At 43.6% G+C, this 16,730-nt stretch overlaps 1 protein-coding gene and 1 non-coding gene across 2 annotated transcripts in view; one reads left to right on the top strand and one right to left on the bottom strand.

The window, feature by feature from the left end:
- The window catches only part of LOC127039356 (zinc finger protein 883-like), a gene marked incomplete at its 3' end in the record, with an annotated part of 70,375 nt that extends 59,961 nt beyond the window's left edge, over positions 1 to 10,414 (top strand). The window contains exon 3 of the mRNA XM_050932924.1: positions 9,544 to 10,414. Coding sequence (XP_050788881.1) covers positions 9,544 to 10,414 — 871 coding nt within the window. The remainder of the gene's footprint in view (positions 1 to 9,543) is intronic.
- A 3,819-nt stretch (positions 10,415 to 14,233) lies between these two features.
- On the bottom strand, positions 14,234 to 14,315 carry TRNAS-AGA (transfer RNA serine (anticodon AGA)). The gene has a single exon. It is a non-coding gene; the product is annotated as a tRNA-Ser (tRNA).
- Positions 14,316 to 16,730: the final 2,415 nt, after the last annotated feature.

The raw sequence follows: 16,730 nt of genomic DNA, 5'->3' as shown, positions 1-16,730 counted from the left end.
TAATTGGGACCCTCCTTCCAGATGGTGTTGAGGTCACCTCTTGCACTGAGGTTACCTCTCCAGGGAGGAAACTCCAGTCATTAAGAAAAGGCAGCTGTTAGTAATGGGAGATTTGATCATTAGAAACAGGGATAGCTGGATTTGTGATGACCGGGAGAACTGTATGGTGACTGGCCTGCCTGGTGCGAAGGTTGCAGATTTCTCACGGCATCTAGATAGATTTATGTGTAGTGCTGGGGAGGAGCCAGTGGTCATGGTACATGTAGATATCAATGACATAAGGAATAGTAGGTGAGAAATCCTGGAGGCCAAATTTAGTCTGCTAGGAAAGAGACTGAAATCCGGGACCTCTGTGGTGACATTCTCAGAAATGCTTCCAGTTCCACGCACAGGGCCAGGTATGCAGGCAGAGCTTCAGAGTCTCAATGCGTGGATGAGATGATGGTGTAGAGAGGAGGAGTTTAGATTTATTAGGAACTGGGGAAACTTTGGGGATGGGGGAGCCTATACAGGAAGGATGGGCTCCACCTAAACCGAAGTGGAACCAGACTGCTGGCACTTAACATTAAAAAGGTTGCAGAGCAGTTTTTACACCAAGAGATGGGGGAAAGCCAGTGGCTGCAGAGGAGTTCGTGGATGGGACAGAGACTTGTCTTAGAGAAGAATCTAGTGATACAGATTTTTCTAGTTTTAGTCAGGAAGAGAGGCTGGAACAGGATAAAGTAGGGGCCAGATCAGATGAGAAGCATTCACACGCACAAGCATCAGACACATCAGAAAAGGGCAGACAAATAAAGAGTGACAAGTTTTTAAAGTGCTTGTACGCAAATTCTAGAAATCTAAATAATAAAATGAGTGAATTAGAGTGCTTCATGTTAAAGGAGGATTTTGACATAATAGGCATCAGAGAAACCTGGTGGACTGAGGACAGTCAATGGGACACAATCGTTCCCGGGTACAAAATATATCAGAAGGACAGAGCAGGTCATCCTCGGGGGTTGGAGAGGGGAGTGGCACTGTATGTTAAAGAAAATGTAAACTCAAATGAAGTAAATGAAACCGCATGTTCCATAAACTCTCTATCGATAGTAATTCCATGCTCCTATAATATAACAATAGGGATCTGTTATCGACCACCTGTCAAAGACAGTGATAGTGAGGATGAAATGCGAAGGGAGATTAGAGAGACTATCAAAATAAAGAACTCCATAATAGTGTGGGATTTCAATTATCCCCATACTGACTGCGTACATTTAACGTCAGGACAAAATGCAGAGACAGAATTTCTCGATACTTTAAATGATTGCTTCATGGAGCAGCTGGTACAAGAACCTGCAAGGGGAGAAGCAACTCTCTATTTAGTGCAGAGTGGAGCGCAGGATCAAGTCCAAGAGGTAACTGTAACATGACCGCTTGGAAATAGTGACCATAATATAACAACATTTAAACATTCCTGTGGTGGGAAGAACAGCTCAACACTGTAGCATTTAATTTCAGAAAGAGGAACAATGAAAAAACGAGGAGGTTAGTTAAACAGAAATTAAAAGGTACAATGACTAGAGTGAAATCCCTGCAAGCTGCATGGACACTTTTCAAAGACACAATATTAGAGGCTCAACTTAAATGTATACCCTAAATTAAGAAACACAGCAAAAGAACTAAAAAAAAGAGTCACTGTGGCTTAACAACCATGTAAAAGAAGCAGTGAGAGATAAAAAGGCATCTTTTTAAAAGTGGAAGTCAAATCCTAGTGAGGTATATAGGAGAGAGCATAAGCACTGCCAAATTAAGTGTAAAAATGTAATAAGAAAAGCCAAAGAGGAGTTTGAAGAAGGGGCTAGCCGAAAACTCAGAAGGTAATAATAAAATGTTTTTAAGTACATCAAAAGCAGGAAGCCTGCTAAACCACCAGTGGGGCCCTTGGACGATTGAAATACAAAAGGAGCCCTTAAAGACGATAAAGTCATTGCGGAAAAACTAAATGCATTCTTTGCTTCAGTCTTCATGGCTGAGGATGTTGGTGAGATTCCCAAACCTTTTGTGGGTGACCAATCTGTGGCAATTCCTCAGATTTAAGTGTCAGTAGAGGAGGTTTTGGAACTAATTGATAAACTTAACTGAAACAAGTCACCAGAACCAGATGGTATTTACCCAAGAGTTCTGAAGGAACTCAAATGTGAAATTGGGGAATTATTAGCTATGATTTGTAACCTGTCCTTTAAGCCGGCTTCTGTACCCAATGACTGGAAGATTGCTAATGTAACACCAATATTTAAAAAGGGCTCTAGAGGTGATCCTGGCAGTTACAGACCAGTAAGTCTATTATCTGTACCAGGCAAATTAGTTGAAACAATAGTATAGAATAAAATTGTCAGGAACATAGAACAAAAATTGTTGAGCAAAAGTCAGCATGGTTTCTGTAAAGGGAAATCATGTCATACTAATCTATTAGAGTTCTTTGAAAGTGTCAACAAACATGTGGACAAGGGGATTCAGTGGACATAGTGTACTTAGATTTCCAGAAAGCCTTTGACAAGGTACCTCACCAAAGGCTCTTACATAAATTATGTTATCATGGGATAAGAGGGAAGATCTTTTCATGGATTGAGAACGGGTTAAAAGACAGGGAACAAAGGGTAGGAATAAATGGTAAACTTTCGGAATGGAGAGGAGTGGTGTTCCCCAAGGGTCACTCCTTGGACCAATCCTATTCAACTTATTCATAAATGATCTGGAGAAAGGAGTAAACAGTGAGGTGAGGTGGCAAAGTTTGCAGATGATACTTGTGATGATGCTGTTCTGGTGGGACCCAACTAAGAGTGCCAATTCAGGACAAATTGCTTAAAACAAGGCAGTTGCAGCCCAAGGCTGGGATTTTTCCACCTCTAATGCAAACCAAACCAGCCAGACAAAGAGGATGTTGGTTTCACCCCACTGGTTAATCGCAAGTCACACAAGCAATTCCCTTAGACACTCCAGTCTTCCAGTATCACCACCAGTGCACTCGTCCTGGGGATGAATGGTTATGAAAACCAACACCCAATAAAAGAAAAAGGTTCTCTCGATCCCAAAGAATCAAGCCCCAGACCCAGATCAATATACACATCAGATCTTACCCACAAATCACGCTGTTGCCAGTCCTTTAGAATCTAAAATCTAAAGATTTATTCATAAAAGGAAAAAGACAGAGAGGAGAGCTAGAATTCATAGACTCTAGGACTGGAAGGGACCTCGAGAGGTCATCGAGTCCAGTCCCCTGCCCTCATGGCAGGACCAAATATTGTCTAGACCATCCCTAATAGACATTTATCTAGCCTACTCTTAAATATCTCCAGAGATGGAGATTCCACAACTTCCCTAGGCAATCTATTCCAGTGTTTAACTACCCTGACAGTTATAAACTTTTTCCTAATGTCCAACCTGAATCTCCCTTGCTGCAGTTTAAGCCCATTTCTTCTTGTTCTATCATTGGAGGCTAAGGTGAACAAGTTTTCTCCCTCCTCCTGATGACACCCTTTTAAATACCTGAAAACTGCTATCAATTGGTTAAATGGAATCAATTACATGTAGTAATGGCAAAGTTCTTAGATCAGGCTTGTAGCAACGATGGAGTAAACTGCAGGTTCAAATCAAGTCTCTGGAGTACTTCCCCCTCTGGGATGGGTCAGTCAGTCCTTTGTTCAGAGCTTCAGTTTGTAGCAAAGTTCCTCCAGAGGTAAGAAGCAAGATTGAAAAGAAGATGGAGATGAGGCATCAGACTTCTATGGGCTTTTCCAGGTGTAAGAACACTTCTTTGTTCTTACCGTGGAAAATTACAGCAAAATGGAGTCTGGAGTCACATGGGCAAGTCCCTGCATACTTTTCTGAGTTACAAGGCATATCTGCCTTCTCTCAATGGGTCAGTTGAATAGCTGATGGCCCTTAATGGACCATCAAGCATGCTAGGCAGAGCTAACACCAACTTGTCTGGGATGTCTCCCAGAAGCACAGCAGAAGTTCGAAATACAGACAGTGTAGAGCCAATACTCATAACTTCAACTACAAAATGATACATTCATATAGACACCACAATTACTGGTCTTGGACACCTTATATGATCCTCTTTACATAAGATTTGGTGCCACTACAGGACCTTGGTTGCAACCATGTTCTATATGGTCCCAGAGTATATCAATAACGTCACAATACTAAACTGCTCAAGATAGTTAAGACCAAAGCAAACTGTGAAGAACTTTAAAAAGAGCTCTCAAAACTAAGTGACTGGGCAACAAAATGGCAAATGTGTATAAATGTAAAGTAATGCACATTGGAAAAAATAACCCCAACTATACATACAATATGATGGGGGCAAAATTAGGCTAATCAGGAAAAAGATCTTTTTGTCATTGTGGATAGTTCTCTGAAGACATCCAGCAGTGTGCAGCAGAAGTCAAAAAAGCAAACAGGATGTTAGGAATTATTTAAAAAGGGATAGACAGTAATACAGAGAATATATTATTGCCCTTATATAAATCAGTGGAAATAACTAATTTAGACCCCATCATTCTGTATGTATAGTTGGGATTGTGTTTTCCAATGGGCTGCACTATGTGTTATCCTGACGTCTAGTACTGCTGAGATCCTGCATTCAGTAATATCCCTGCCCTTCCTGTTCCCTTTCTCCACTGAACCCCACGCTTATGTTTCCAGCTTCCCCAGGACTCTCTCTTTGTCTCTGGACCTCTCTGTCAGCAAGAAGCAGTGCCAGGGAGACAAATTTCTGGGACGTGGATTTACTTTGTGTGTTTTAGGAGACTTTTTGAAATTGAGTGTCTGTGACATAAAGCACAGTACGATCTGGACTGTTGAACAGCTCTGTCCCCTCAGTTCCCCAAGCTGGGGTGCCTTTTCCACTGCTCTACTGTGAGAGCAGCCACTCCTGGGCAGTTCACAGGCAGTCTCCAGCATGTAACTCACTCCCAGCTACACAGTTTTGAGTGCTGCTAGTCAGTGACTCACAAATTACAGTACCTCACAGGAGAACCCCAAAAAATTCTCTGCTCCCAGACTTCCCCCAGAAATGTGCATCTTGCACTGTCCAGCACACTCCTGAAGAATGGGAGCTCATATGAAATCTGTTGTTTCATCAGTGGAAAGTGACATGCATCAGCCTTGTTATTCCAAATGGAGTTTCCAAAACACTTTAATCCAAACACACTGGTTTGATTAAAAAAAGGAAACAAAATTATTAACTACTGACAAAAAGATTTTAAGTGACTACAAGTAATGAGGCATAAAAGTCAGAATTGTTTATGGAAGAAAAGCAAGATAAAACACAAACTAATGTTTAACTAACAAACCAAAAGGGATTTATAACAAATGTTTCTCTCAACATCTGCTGAGACAGGCTGGTTTTCCATTCAGCCAGGGCTCCCCCTAACCTGCCCCTGCTGCCCACATTCAGTTCTTCAGGAGTTGTCATGAGCAGAGGAAAAGGGGAGAGAGAGAGAGAGAGTCCCATGCATTTTCCTCACCTCTTTTTATAATTCAGTCCTTTGTACTAGAAACCACTTCAGTTCCCAGCTGAGTCATGGTGCCAGGCTGTCATAGATACGAGCTTGAAGTGTCCCTGTGATGGAATGTAAATGTCATCTTCACGCCTTCCCCCTCCTGGAGAATGGCTGTTTGACCAGCTGTTCGCCTTGCTGTCTCTGAGGAACTTAGGGTTAGGGATGCAGCTTTTTCAGTAACATCATACTGTAAAATCTCATAACTTTACATACAGTGTTGCTACACATTTTAATAGGAGGATATTGAGTAGATTATGTCTTTTCAAATGGTACTTCACAAGCCATACAGTGATAAATGAAGGGGAGGGGAGGGATCTCCCTTTTATAAACACCCAGCCAGCCAGTTGGCTGTAAAATCCCTGTTGTTGCGAGTTCTCTGCTTGCTTTACCTTTAAAGGATTAACAAGCCAACAGAGTTTTGTTTTTTTAAAAAAAAGTATTGGGCACCTGACGAAAAGAGCCAATGGAAAGGCTAGAACTTTGTTAAATGGGAAAGTAACTTTCCCTTTGTCTGTTCTCCGGAGGAGACATGGAGTTGCAATGCTGTGTAAGGCTTGAAGCAGGTATGAAAATTCATTTTTCATACCTAGAAGAAATGATTTGGATAGGGAATGTTTGGACAGACACATTCAGGTTTTCTTTTTTAATTTTGGCTTTCGGATCTCCTCTGTGCTGTCTCAGATGCTTTAGTTTGCTTGTAAGCTTTAAGGTGAACCCCCAAGAAAGCCAGAAGCAAAAAGCCTAAGTTCCAGATGTATTGTTTTCCTTTTCAATTTTAATAAAAAATTTACCTCTTTTAAGAACAGGATTGGATTTTTGGTGTCCCAAGAAGTTTGTGTGTGTTGTTTGATTAGCTGGTAGCCACAGCTAATTTCCTTTGTTTTCTTTCTGAGCTCTTTCATGGAGGGGAGGTGAAAGGGCTTGAGGGTGCCCCCAGAGGGAAGAATTCTCAAGTGCTCCTTCCTGGGTCCAAGGGTTTGGGGTTTTTTTGCATTTGGGTGGTGGCAGCATTTACCAAGCCAATGTCAGAGAAAAGCTGTAATTTTGGGGGTTTAATTCAAGCCTAGAGTGGCACAAATTAATTTGTAGAATCCTGTCGGGCCCCCACTTTCTGTACTCGGAGTGATAGAGTGGGGATTCAGCCCTGACACATACTATGAACAAAATTGATCATAATTTTCTAAAAGGGTGAACATAGGGAAACAGACTTGCACAGTGTGTGTCTGTGTGTTCCCAACATATATGTGGGTATTACAGTCCCTCACAAGCAGAGTGTTCGGCATCTTCAAACACTGGGGGAACCGGTCCTGGGAATTCACTGGTTTATTAAGTGACACTATATGGAATTGAGAGACACTTTATATTATTGTTATTATTTTATTATAAATACTGTGGCAAATTGCCGGTACTGTTATGCTGGGTCTCACGCTTTCTCTTCTTTGGGGAAGGTTCAGGGTGTCATTGCTTGCCTCTGAATCGGTATTTTAATTACCCCCCTAGTGTCCTTGAGGAGGGGAATGGAGTGGGAGGGACCTGGGCCCACCCTCTTCTCCAGGTCCCAGCCCAGGGGCCCTGAGGTTAGTGGTGAACCACTTGAACTGGCGGTTCCTTCCCCCTGCTCCTGCCCTTCAGCTTGTGGGGGCTTCCTGCCCTCCCTCTTTACAAGCCAAGTGCCCCTTATCTAGGGTCTTGGACTTCTTAGCCCACTGCAGCACTTCTCCAAACTTTCCACTGCTTCTCTTCAAACTGTTCTCTGCTCCAGTACCAATCCTTTCTGCTCCAACTCCTTCCCTGTCTGATTGGACCAGGGGTCTTTATCAGGCGGCTGACTGCAGGTGCTCCAATTGGCTTCAGGAGCTCTAGTTAATCTATAGCAAACTTTCTTCCCTCTGCAGGGAATAAGGCTCCCTTCTAACCCTGTCCTGCTGCCCTCTGGCCACGCTGTATTACACTGTGTACTGAGAACTGCAAGGCTTGTCCATGCCATGTGCTGTGAAGCTTGTGTTCGGGACACCCGAAGTAGAAGCCACTTGGCAAAGGGAATATAAAGGGCATCTGCATCCTCTCCAATTTGTCTTCAATCCCCCTTCCTACCTCTAGAGCAACTTCTCTACAAACTGAAGGCTTGAACAAAGGACTGAATAATGTGGATGTGTACCAGTGGAGCCTTTCAAGCCAGAAACTCACCAATACTGCTAAGAACCAGATATATAGATTTCTGAATGTGTCTGACTGCTTTCCCATTTAACAACTCCCTTTTTCTTTCTTTCTTTTATAATAAACCTTTAGTTTAGATGCTTTCTTGCTTATAAACCTTTAGTTTAGGTGCTAAGGATTGGCTGGCATCACAGTATTTTGGGTAAGATCCAAACCCATAATGACCTGGTAATGTGGCTGACTCTGGGGTCAGAAGAACACTTTGTTTATGTGAGCAGAGTTTTTAAATAACCTCTCACTGTGCTGGACCTAGGTGCTGATTGGGAGTCAGAGAACTAGAATGCAATAAAGGGGGCCGTGTGATTTCTTGTTTCAATTTCTCGATAACCAGTGTGGGGGATCAGAAGCACAGTTTGTGACTGGTTGGTGAGTTTAATTTCCGTGTTAACCACCAGTTTGGGGAGCCTCTGCTCTCCCTTTTTCAGCTTGCCTTGGTCTTGGCATTTTCAGTGAGGACTAGCCCAGGCACACCAGGTCTCACTAAGTCTTAAAGTTAAATTAATAGAATGTTTTTTATGACAAAGTTTGATGAAATCAACAGAACTCCTTTGTCTTCTTTCATCTGAGCAGGTTTTCCAGTTTCCAAACCTGATGTGATCTCCCAGCTGGAACAAGGGGAAGAGCCATGGGTCTCAGACCTGCAGGGTTCAGAGGGAAAACAGACCCTGAGATCTCCCTGCAGAAGTGAGGAAACATTAAACCAACTCTGAGTGTGAAAGTGCCTGAAGAAAACATCTGGGATGCCCTTCAAAGCCCTTGAGAGGTCTCTCAGTTCATTATTGTTGCCAGCAGGGGTCATATCCTCAGGGTAACTATAGCTCATGGCTTCCTGTAGATTCTAGCAAACACAAGGCAGTAGCTTCCTCTCTTCCCCTTGAGAATTTGGATGGGATTTAAAAGCCAAATTGATCCCCTCCTCTCTCCTGTTTTGGGGAAGAGTATGGGGAGTTCAGTTTGTGATTTTTATTTGACCTCCCTCCAGCACTTAGTTTGTTTTGGCTTTTCACTTTTCATCCCTGTTTGAGGTTTCTGTCTTTTTCACAGCAGGTGATGCAATGACATGTGAGAAAGAGGAGCAGAATTCTCAGCAGAAAAATGTTCAGCAACTGGATAAAAACAGAGCATTATTGCAAAGATCAAAAAGCAATGTGTCCAGGAGTCATGAGGAGGAAAAATCCTGTGAGATTCAGCACAGACCAGAAATAGAGCAAGAAAAGCAGCCAAGGGAGAAATTGGGTAAACGTATTTCCTCTCAGGGAACTCAGAAGGACCTCAAGGAAACCACAACAAAGCAGGAAATCATCATTGGAAAGAGAAAAAATACATGCACAGTGTGTGGAAAAAACATATGTGACTACTCAGCCCTTCTTAATCATCAGAGAATCCACACAGGTGACTGGCCCTATGTATGCTGTGAACATGGGAAAAACTTTACTCACAGATCATCCCTTTCTGTTCATCGGAGAATCCACACAAGGGACAGGCCCTATGAATGCAGTGAGTGTGGGAAAAGGTTCATTGACAGATCAGCCCTTTCTAAACATCAGAGAATCCACACAGGGGAGAGGCCCTATAAATGCCGTGAGTGTGGGAAAACCTTCACTAGCAGCTCAGCCCTTTATGTTCATCAGAGAATCCACACAGGGGACAGGCCCTACGAATGCAATGAGTGTGGGAAAAGCTTCATTGAAAGATCAGCCCTTTTTAAACATCAGAGAATCCACACAGGGGAGAGGCCCTACGAATGCAGTGAGTGTGGGAAAAACTTCACTAGCAGCTCAGACCTTTCTAAACATCAGAGAATCCACAGCGGGGAAAGGCCCTATGAATGCTATGAGTGTGGGAAAAGCTTCGTTCAAATATCAGCCCTTTCTGTTCATCAGAGAATCCACATCGGGGAGAGACCCTATGAATGCTGTGAGTGTGGGAAAACCTTCACTAGCAGCTCAGACCTTTCTAAACATCAGAGAATCCACACAGGGGAGAGGCCCTATGAATGCAATGAGTGTGGGAAAAACTTCACTAGCAGCTCAGACCTTTCTAAACATCAGAGAATCCACAGCGGGGAAAGGCCCTATGTATGCCGTGAGTGTGGGAAAAGCTTCATTCAAATATCAGCACTTTCTCTTCATCAGAGAATCCACACAGGGGAGAGGCCCTTTGAATGCTGTGAATGTGGGAAAACCTTCACTAGCAGCTCAGACCTTTCTAAGCATCAGAGAATCCACACAGGGGAGAGGCCCTTTGAATGCTGTGAGTGTGGGAAAAACTTCACTAGCAGCTCAGAGCTTTCTGTTCATCAGAGAATCCACACAGGGGACAGGCTCTACGAATGCCGTGAGTGTGGGAAAACCTTCATTACTAGCTCAGACCTTTCTAAACATCATAGAATCCACACAGGGGAGAGGCCCTTTGAATGCTGTGAGTGTGGGAAAAACTTCACTAGCAGCTCAGACCTTTCTAAACATCAGAGAATCCACACAGGGGAGAGGCCCTATGAATGCTGTGAGTGTGGGAAAACCTTCACTAGCAGCTCAGCCCTTTCTGTTCATCAGAGAATCCACACAGGGGACAGGCCCTACGAATGCCATGAGTGTGGGAAAAACTTCACTAGCAGCTCATCCCTTTCTGTTCATCAGAGAATCCACACAGGGGACAGGCCCTATGAATGCCGTGAGTGTGGGAAAACCTTCACTAGCAGCTCAACCCTTTCTGTTCATCAGAGAATCCACACAGGGGAAAGGCCCTTTGAATGCTGTGAATGTGGGAAAACCTTCATTAGCAGCTCAGCCCTTTCTAAACATCAGAGAATCCACACAGGGGACAGGCCCTACGAATGCAATGCGTGTGGGAAAAACTTCACTAGCAGCTCAGACCTTTCTAAACATCAGAGAATCCACACAGGGGAGAGGCCCTATGAATGCCGTGAGTGTGGGAAAAGATTCATTCAAATATCAGCCCTTTCTGTTCATCAGAGAATCCACACAAGGGGAGAGGCCCTTTGAATGCTGTGAGTGTGGGAAAACCTTCACTAGCAGCTCAGCCCTTTCTAATCGTCAGAGAATCCACATGAGGGAAAGGCCCTATGAATGCAGTGAGTGTGGGAAAACCTTCACTAGCAGCTCAGCCCTTTCTCAGCATCAGAGAATCCACACAGGGGAGAGGCCCTATGAAAGCAGAGAATGTGGGAAAACCTTCTCTTGGCACTCATCCCATATTAGCCATCAGAGAATCTGCAAGTGCGATGAACACCATAAAAACTTCTAGGGCTATCAATTTTTTTCTTTAATACTTTTCCTGATTCCCACATAATAACTTTTTAAATCTGTTTGAACGGTTTGGAGAACTGTTATCCCTCAGCTTGTCCAGATGAGTGGCCCATTTATGCCTTTTGTAGTTTGCCTTCTTTTGAAGCGGGCCCATTTGTCCTTTCTATCAACTCAATTATCCCATGAGTAGTTGGAGTGTGCCCTTCCTATGAGGAACCAGGGAGCGTCACACTTATACCATTCCTCCTATTGCAAAGTTATTGTTAGAGTTACCAATGATACAGATTTTATCATTGCCAGTTGTTCTCACGTTGCTCTGGGTTGTGCTGAAGAGCAGTTATATTGGGAATTTTTCATATTATAGTTAAATAAAGAGGAGCAGGGAGGAAAAGTGTCATTTCAGCCTCTGTGACACTGGAAGGAGATGGGGTGACTCAGAGATTCCCTCCTTCCCCATCACTCCAGAACTGTTACCTTTTGGCTTCCCTGTGCAGAGTTTATTTTCATCACATTCTATCCTTCCACTTCTCAAAGTGTCATATGAGGAAGAGTTCTCAGCTGTCTGTGCTTGGAGATGATGCTTTGATTTCTTTAATCCTATATCAGAGTCGCTATGACTGGAGATGAAAGTGTCAAAAACCTGGGAGGGGGATTTAAATGGATCCCAAACATAGTGTGGTTATTTGGCATTTAAATTCCAGGTTTCATCTATTGGTAAAGCCACTTCTGGCAAGGGGACTATTTTTCCCCCATTATGGGGATGCTAGGATATTTACAAAATTGTAAGTAACATAACTGACTATTGAGAGAGTGCTGAGTGAAGCTGCTTTGAATGGATCAGAGGAGAATGTGATGGGAGAATCTCTTGTCTTGATTCGGAATAAGCAGATGTAACCTGCTCTGGAATTTCTCTTGATGCTTTCATTGTCATGTATTCTGTCTCTCTGTGATGTGGGTTTCTATCTTTCCTGAAGGCTGTTTGCTCACCCAATTGGATATTAGTTCAGTTTGATAGGACGTAGCTCAGATTTCTTGGAGAATTTCAGAGAAATTAGGACTTTAGGAAATGGTCATTTGTCACTTCAGCTTTGCTTTTTCCCCACCCCTCCATGATGACACGGAGAAAGTTCAAGTGCAGTTCTGTCAACAGTGGAGAACTCTCCAATTCACTGCACATGCTAACAAAGAAACAGCAATGATTTAAAATCTCCATTCAGAAATGGTGAACAACAGCAGAACCCCAATTAACTGAAGGAAGTGCATATGATCACACTGTAGTTCAATTCTTTAAGTCAGTATTTTCTCAGATGATTTGGGGAGAGAATTCCACATTAAGTGATTTTTAACTTGGCAAAATGCCAATGTATTTGGTTCCTGAAGCATTTTTGTAACCCATGCCCCACAGAAGATCTTTCCTAGTTAATCGTATGGTATTCGGAATGCTCTCCTTCACGATGCAGATGTGGAGGAAAGAGAAGTGGTATTTTTGTTGAATTTATCCTTAATAGATGCTCAAAATATGTATAAAATGAAATCAATGTTGGAAATCTAATAGATGCAGAAAAATAGAACTTGTAAAATACAAATTCTAGCTCTGGTAACGAAGATTCTGATCCAGGCCTGTATCCAGTCCTTTCTGCAAGAATATCCAAAAAATATTGTTTCACTTCATAAATACAGTTGTGTGGCAGTAAATGATGACCCTAAAGTTTCATAAAAGCGAAGAACGCTGAACAAAAAAGTGTGGAAAATACAGATGTATCTGAGAAAATGGCTTGGAATGAAGGAAGACAAAAATTGATCAGTCGAGAGAAAAGGCACTGTTTCCCCCTGGTTTGGAGCTTCTCTCACAAGTACTGGAATAGAAAACCTAAGCAAATGGTGTTCTATTGTTGCAAAGGAGATTGAAGTGAGGCCGTTTTCTCCAGATAAAAGAAAATGGTCATGTCAGGAGTGGGATTTGAAACCACTTCTCTGTGCAGAGACCAGAACACCTAAGAGATAGGAAGAGAGAGTCTTAAAATTGGCACTTTCGACCAGTCCACAATCCTAATGCTACAAAGGATGTGACTTATCAACCCTAGTTTTCATTAATATTTGATGACTCTCTTTAGGGAGGTTGAGATGGCACATCTCTTTCAACTCTTAGAGACCTTCTACAGCACAGCTGATTTTTAGACACACTCATCCAGACTTAAAGTTACACGTTTCCTGGAGCTTCATGAGTTCTGTGGTGTTGGAATCTCCCTGCTCACGTTTTAAGTGAACAAAAGATGGTTGCTGGCATGCTGAGAAAGTAATGGTGACCCTCAAAATCCTGCCCTGGGGGCCAGACAGTTAAGCAACCAGCATCCACAACCTCTACTGTGATAGCATCCTGTCCGGCAACAGTTCACTTATCAATAGCTGGGGTGTGAAATCCTCATTTCTTTGTTCTATCACTGTAGTCTCCACTTTCCTATTGCTTGTCTGTATAATCTCTGTCTGGTTCTGTGATTGTTTCTGTCTGCTATATAATTAATTTGTTGGATGTAAACTAAGGTGGTGGGGTATAATTGGTTAGATAATCATGTTACAATATGTTAGGATTAGTTAGTTAAACGTCAGTAAAATGATTGGTTAAGGTATAGCTAAGCAGAACTCATGTTTTACTATATAGTCTGCAGTCAGTCAGGAAGTAAGGTGAGGAATGGGAATAGGGGTAGGGGCATTGCAATTATGTTTTGCTAAGGGGGGGGAATAGGAACAGGGAATGGGAACAGGGACACAGGCAAGGCTCTGTGGTGTCAGAGCTGGGAAGGGGGATACTGAGGAAGGAAATTGGAATCATTGCTTGCTGGAAATTTACTCCAATAAACATCAAATTGTTTGCACCTTTGAACTCCATGTATTGCTGCCCTCTGGTCACGCGAGAAGGCCCAGAGAATGGGAGGGTGATGGGATAACAAGTACGTCTTTCAGAGTGTGAAACCAGTACCAGTATCATTAATCTTACCTAAGCCGTGGTTACATAGTGCTAAATGAAAGGAAAGATTGTTCTCTCAAGGTAGCTATTACAGGGATGGAAAACCCCTCCACTCACTGTAGCAACTGTCTATTCCACAGTGCTGGAGCAGAGTGAGACTAGATCTGGCTGCAGTTTGATGCTGTGGATGTTCAGGCACCAAGACAACAGCAATGACCACACACTAATGCTACCATAGTTGGCAGGATTTGAACCTGCATAAGGAGACCCCAATGGATTTCTCATCCATCGCCTTAACCACTCAGCCACAACTACTTGATGTACAGGGCTTCACTACACAATGATTCTGTTCTCACAAAATTGTCACTTCAAATTGCTTAGACCAGCTCCCCCAGCACACTCCTGGCTGTGCATTAGTGTAAGTGTGTCCGTGGCTGAACAGCAAGAGTTCCTGCCCATTTCCCTTTCGGCTGGAGCATGGTTAGAGAGTGTTTGCGGTTAACGACATTGCTATTGATTGTTGTTCATTCCCCACACTGACAATTCAGACCGTCCCTTTCCTATTCGAATCTCCACCAGATCATGCCAATGGCCGGGGACAGGATTTCTCTGGGGCACTGAAATATTTCAGGGGATTGGTGCGTAAGCTCAGCCTTGCATCCATCGCTGATGTTTCTTGGACCGACAACAGCAGCGTAAAGAAAGAGCTGAGCCAATATCTCACTGTCGGAGGTGAAGGTGGCCACGTCCTCTCTGTTACCTCCAGGGGAATAAGGCAACGCTTCAAAGGAAAATATTAGAAATGGCAGGGGAGAAATAGGAAAGGAAAAAGCCCCTTTTCTCAAGAGATACAAACTCAACTCCCTCCTGTCTCTTATCACCAGTGGATTATGCCTCTCTCCTTGTGATGTGTAAATAAAATAAAGAGGAGACAAGGTGGTTTGGCGCAAAGGTAAGTGTAGTCAAGGTAAAGGTACAGAAAACTGGGGGAACAGAGGAAAATGCAAACAATTAATACAATGAAACTGACTGGCTTTGGCAGCTTAACGCTCAGGCCCATAAACCCTCCCTTGGAAACTGGAAAACACTAAATGATGCTCCAGCACAGAAACCTTTCCCCACTGTTCAGGTGCAGTGGATCCCACGTGCCGGCGCGATGCCCAGGACGTTCCACTCTCCAGGTGATTTAGAGCCGTTGAGGAGGAGCACTAGGGAGTCCAGACGACGGCTGGGTTTTGTCGCTGGCAGGGAGGCCCTCTGGGATGCTGGACACCAGGAATGCAGGATGGCAGGAATGGTGGTGACAGGCCTCCTATTCCTCAGTCTCACGGCGGGACTGAGGGGGTTCTTCACTCTCCAGCTCGGGAGCACTGTGAAGACCCGACCGTGGACGGGTGATTCAGAGATTCCCTCCTTCCTCATCACTGCGCAACTGTTAGCTTTTGTCTGAGCCAGGCAGAGTTTATCTTCATCACATTCTGTCCATCCACTTCTCAAAGTGTCATGTGATGAAGCATTCTCCGTTGTCTGTGCTTGGAGATGATGCCTTGACTTCTTTAATCCTCTATCAGAGTCGCTATGACTGGAGCTGAGTGTCCAAGACCTGGGAGAGGAATTCAAATGGATCCCAAACACAGTGTGATCATTGGGAGTTTAAATCCCAGGTTCCATTTATTGGTAAAGCCACTTCTAACAAGGTAGCTGTTTTGTCCCCCATTATGGCACAAGTTTGAAATATGGGTAGCATAGAGCCAATATTCATAACATCAACTACAAAAATGAAACATCCAGCAATAGGAGGGAAGGATAGCTCAGTGGTTTGAGCATTGGCCTGCTAAACTCAGAGTTATGAGTTCAATCCTTGGGGGGCCACTTAGAGATCTGGGGCAAAAATTGGTCCTGCTAGTGAAGGCAGGGGGCTAGACTTGATGACCTTTCAAGGTCCCTTCCAGTTTTAGGATATTGGTATATCTCCAATTATTACCTTTAGCATAATTATAATCAGCCAATCAGAACCTCTCCATAGACCGCTTACACAACAACCTTTCTACAATATTGGCTACAAATATAGAACAGCGGTCTCAACGGTGATCTATACAATTACAGATTATGTCAACAACATCACAGGAGGTGACACAGCATCGGTGAGACTGATAGTAGAATACTGCCTCTAATTGTGGTGTCCTCATTTGAAAAATATGTGAAATTGGAGCTGGGTCAGCAAAGAGCCACCAAATGTTCTGAGGGCTGGAGAAAAATGCCTTCTAGTGAGCTCTAATGGTCTCGTCTGGCCATAACGTCAACTAATTTCTGAAAAACTGCGTGTAGCATTGGGAACAGCATCTGATGTTTTCCTGTCTAGCCGGCTTGCTGCCTGGAACGAACGCTCCTTGAGTGGGGTGATCCACAGGGAGTAGCTCAAACTTCCAAAGTGCCTGGCCAGGGGCAGGACATTGGCACAGCAAGGGAGGGGTGTGGCAGTGACATCACAAAGGCCTTTTGCAAGACCTCAGACTATTGGTCAATGGTGGTGGGGAGGTGGTGACCTCACAGAGAGATGCTGACATCAACCAGGCAGGACAGGGGCAAGGAGCCAGGGAAACCTCAGAGACCCCTGTGGCTTTGCTTCAGCAAGTCTCCTCCAGGTCTCTCTTTGAGGACTGAGAGAGTATTTGGGTTCACATACGTGAGTGCCAGGAGGAACCTCTTCCAAGTTTTCTCCTTTGCTTT

Source organism: Gopherus flavomarginatus, chromosome 23 (genome assembly GCF_025201925.1).
Source record: "Gopherus flavomarginatus isolate rGopFla2 chromosome 23, rGopFla2.mat.asm, whole genome shotgun sequence".
NCBI lineage: Eukaryota > Metazoa > Chordata > Testudines > Testudinidae > Gopherus > Gopherus flavomarginatus.
This window is presented reverse-complemented; position numbering and strand designations above follow the sequence as displayed.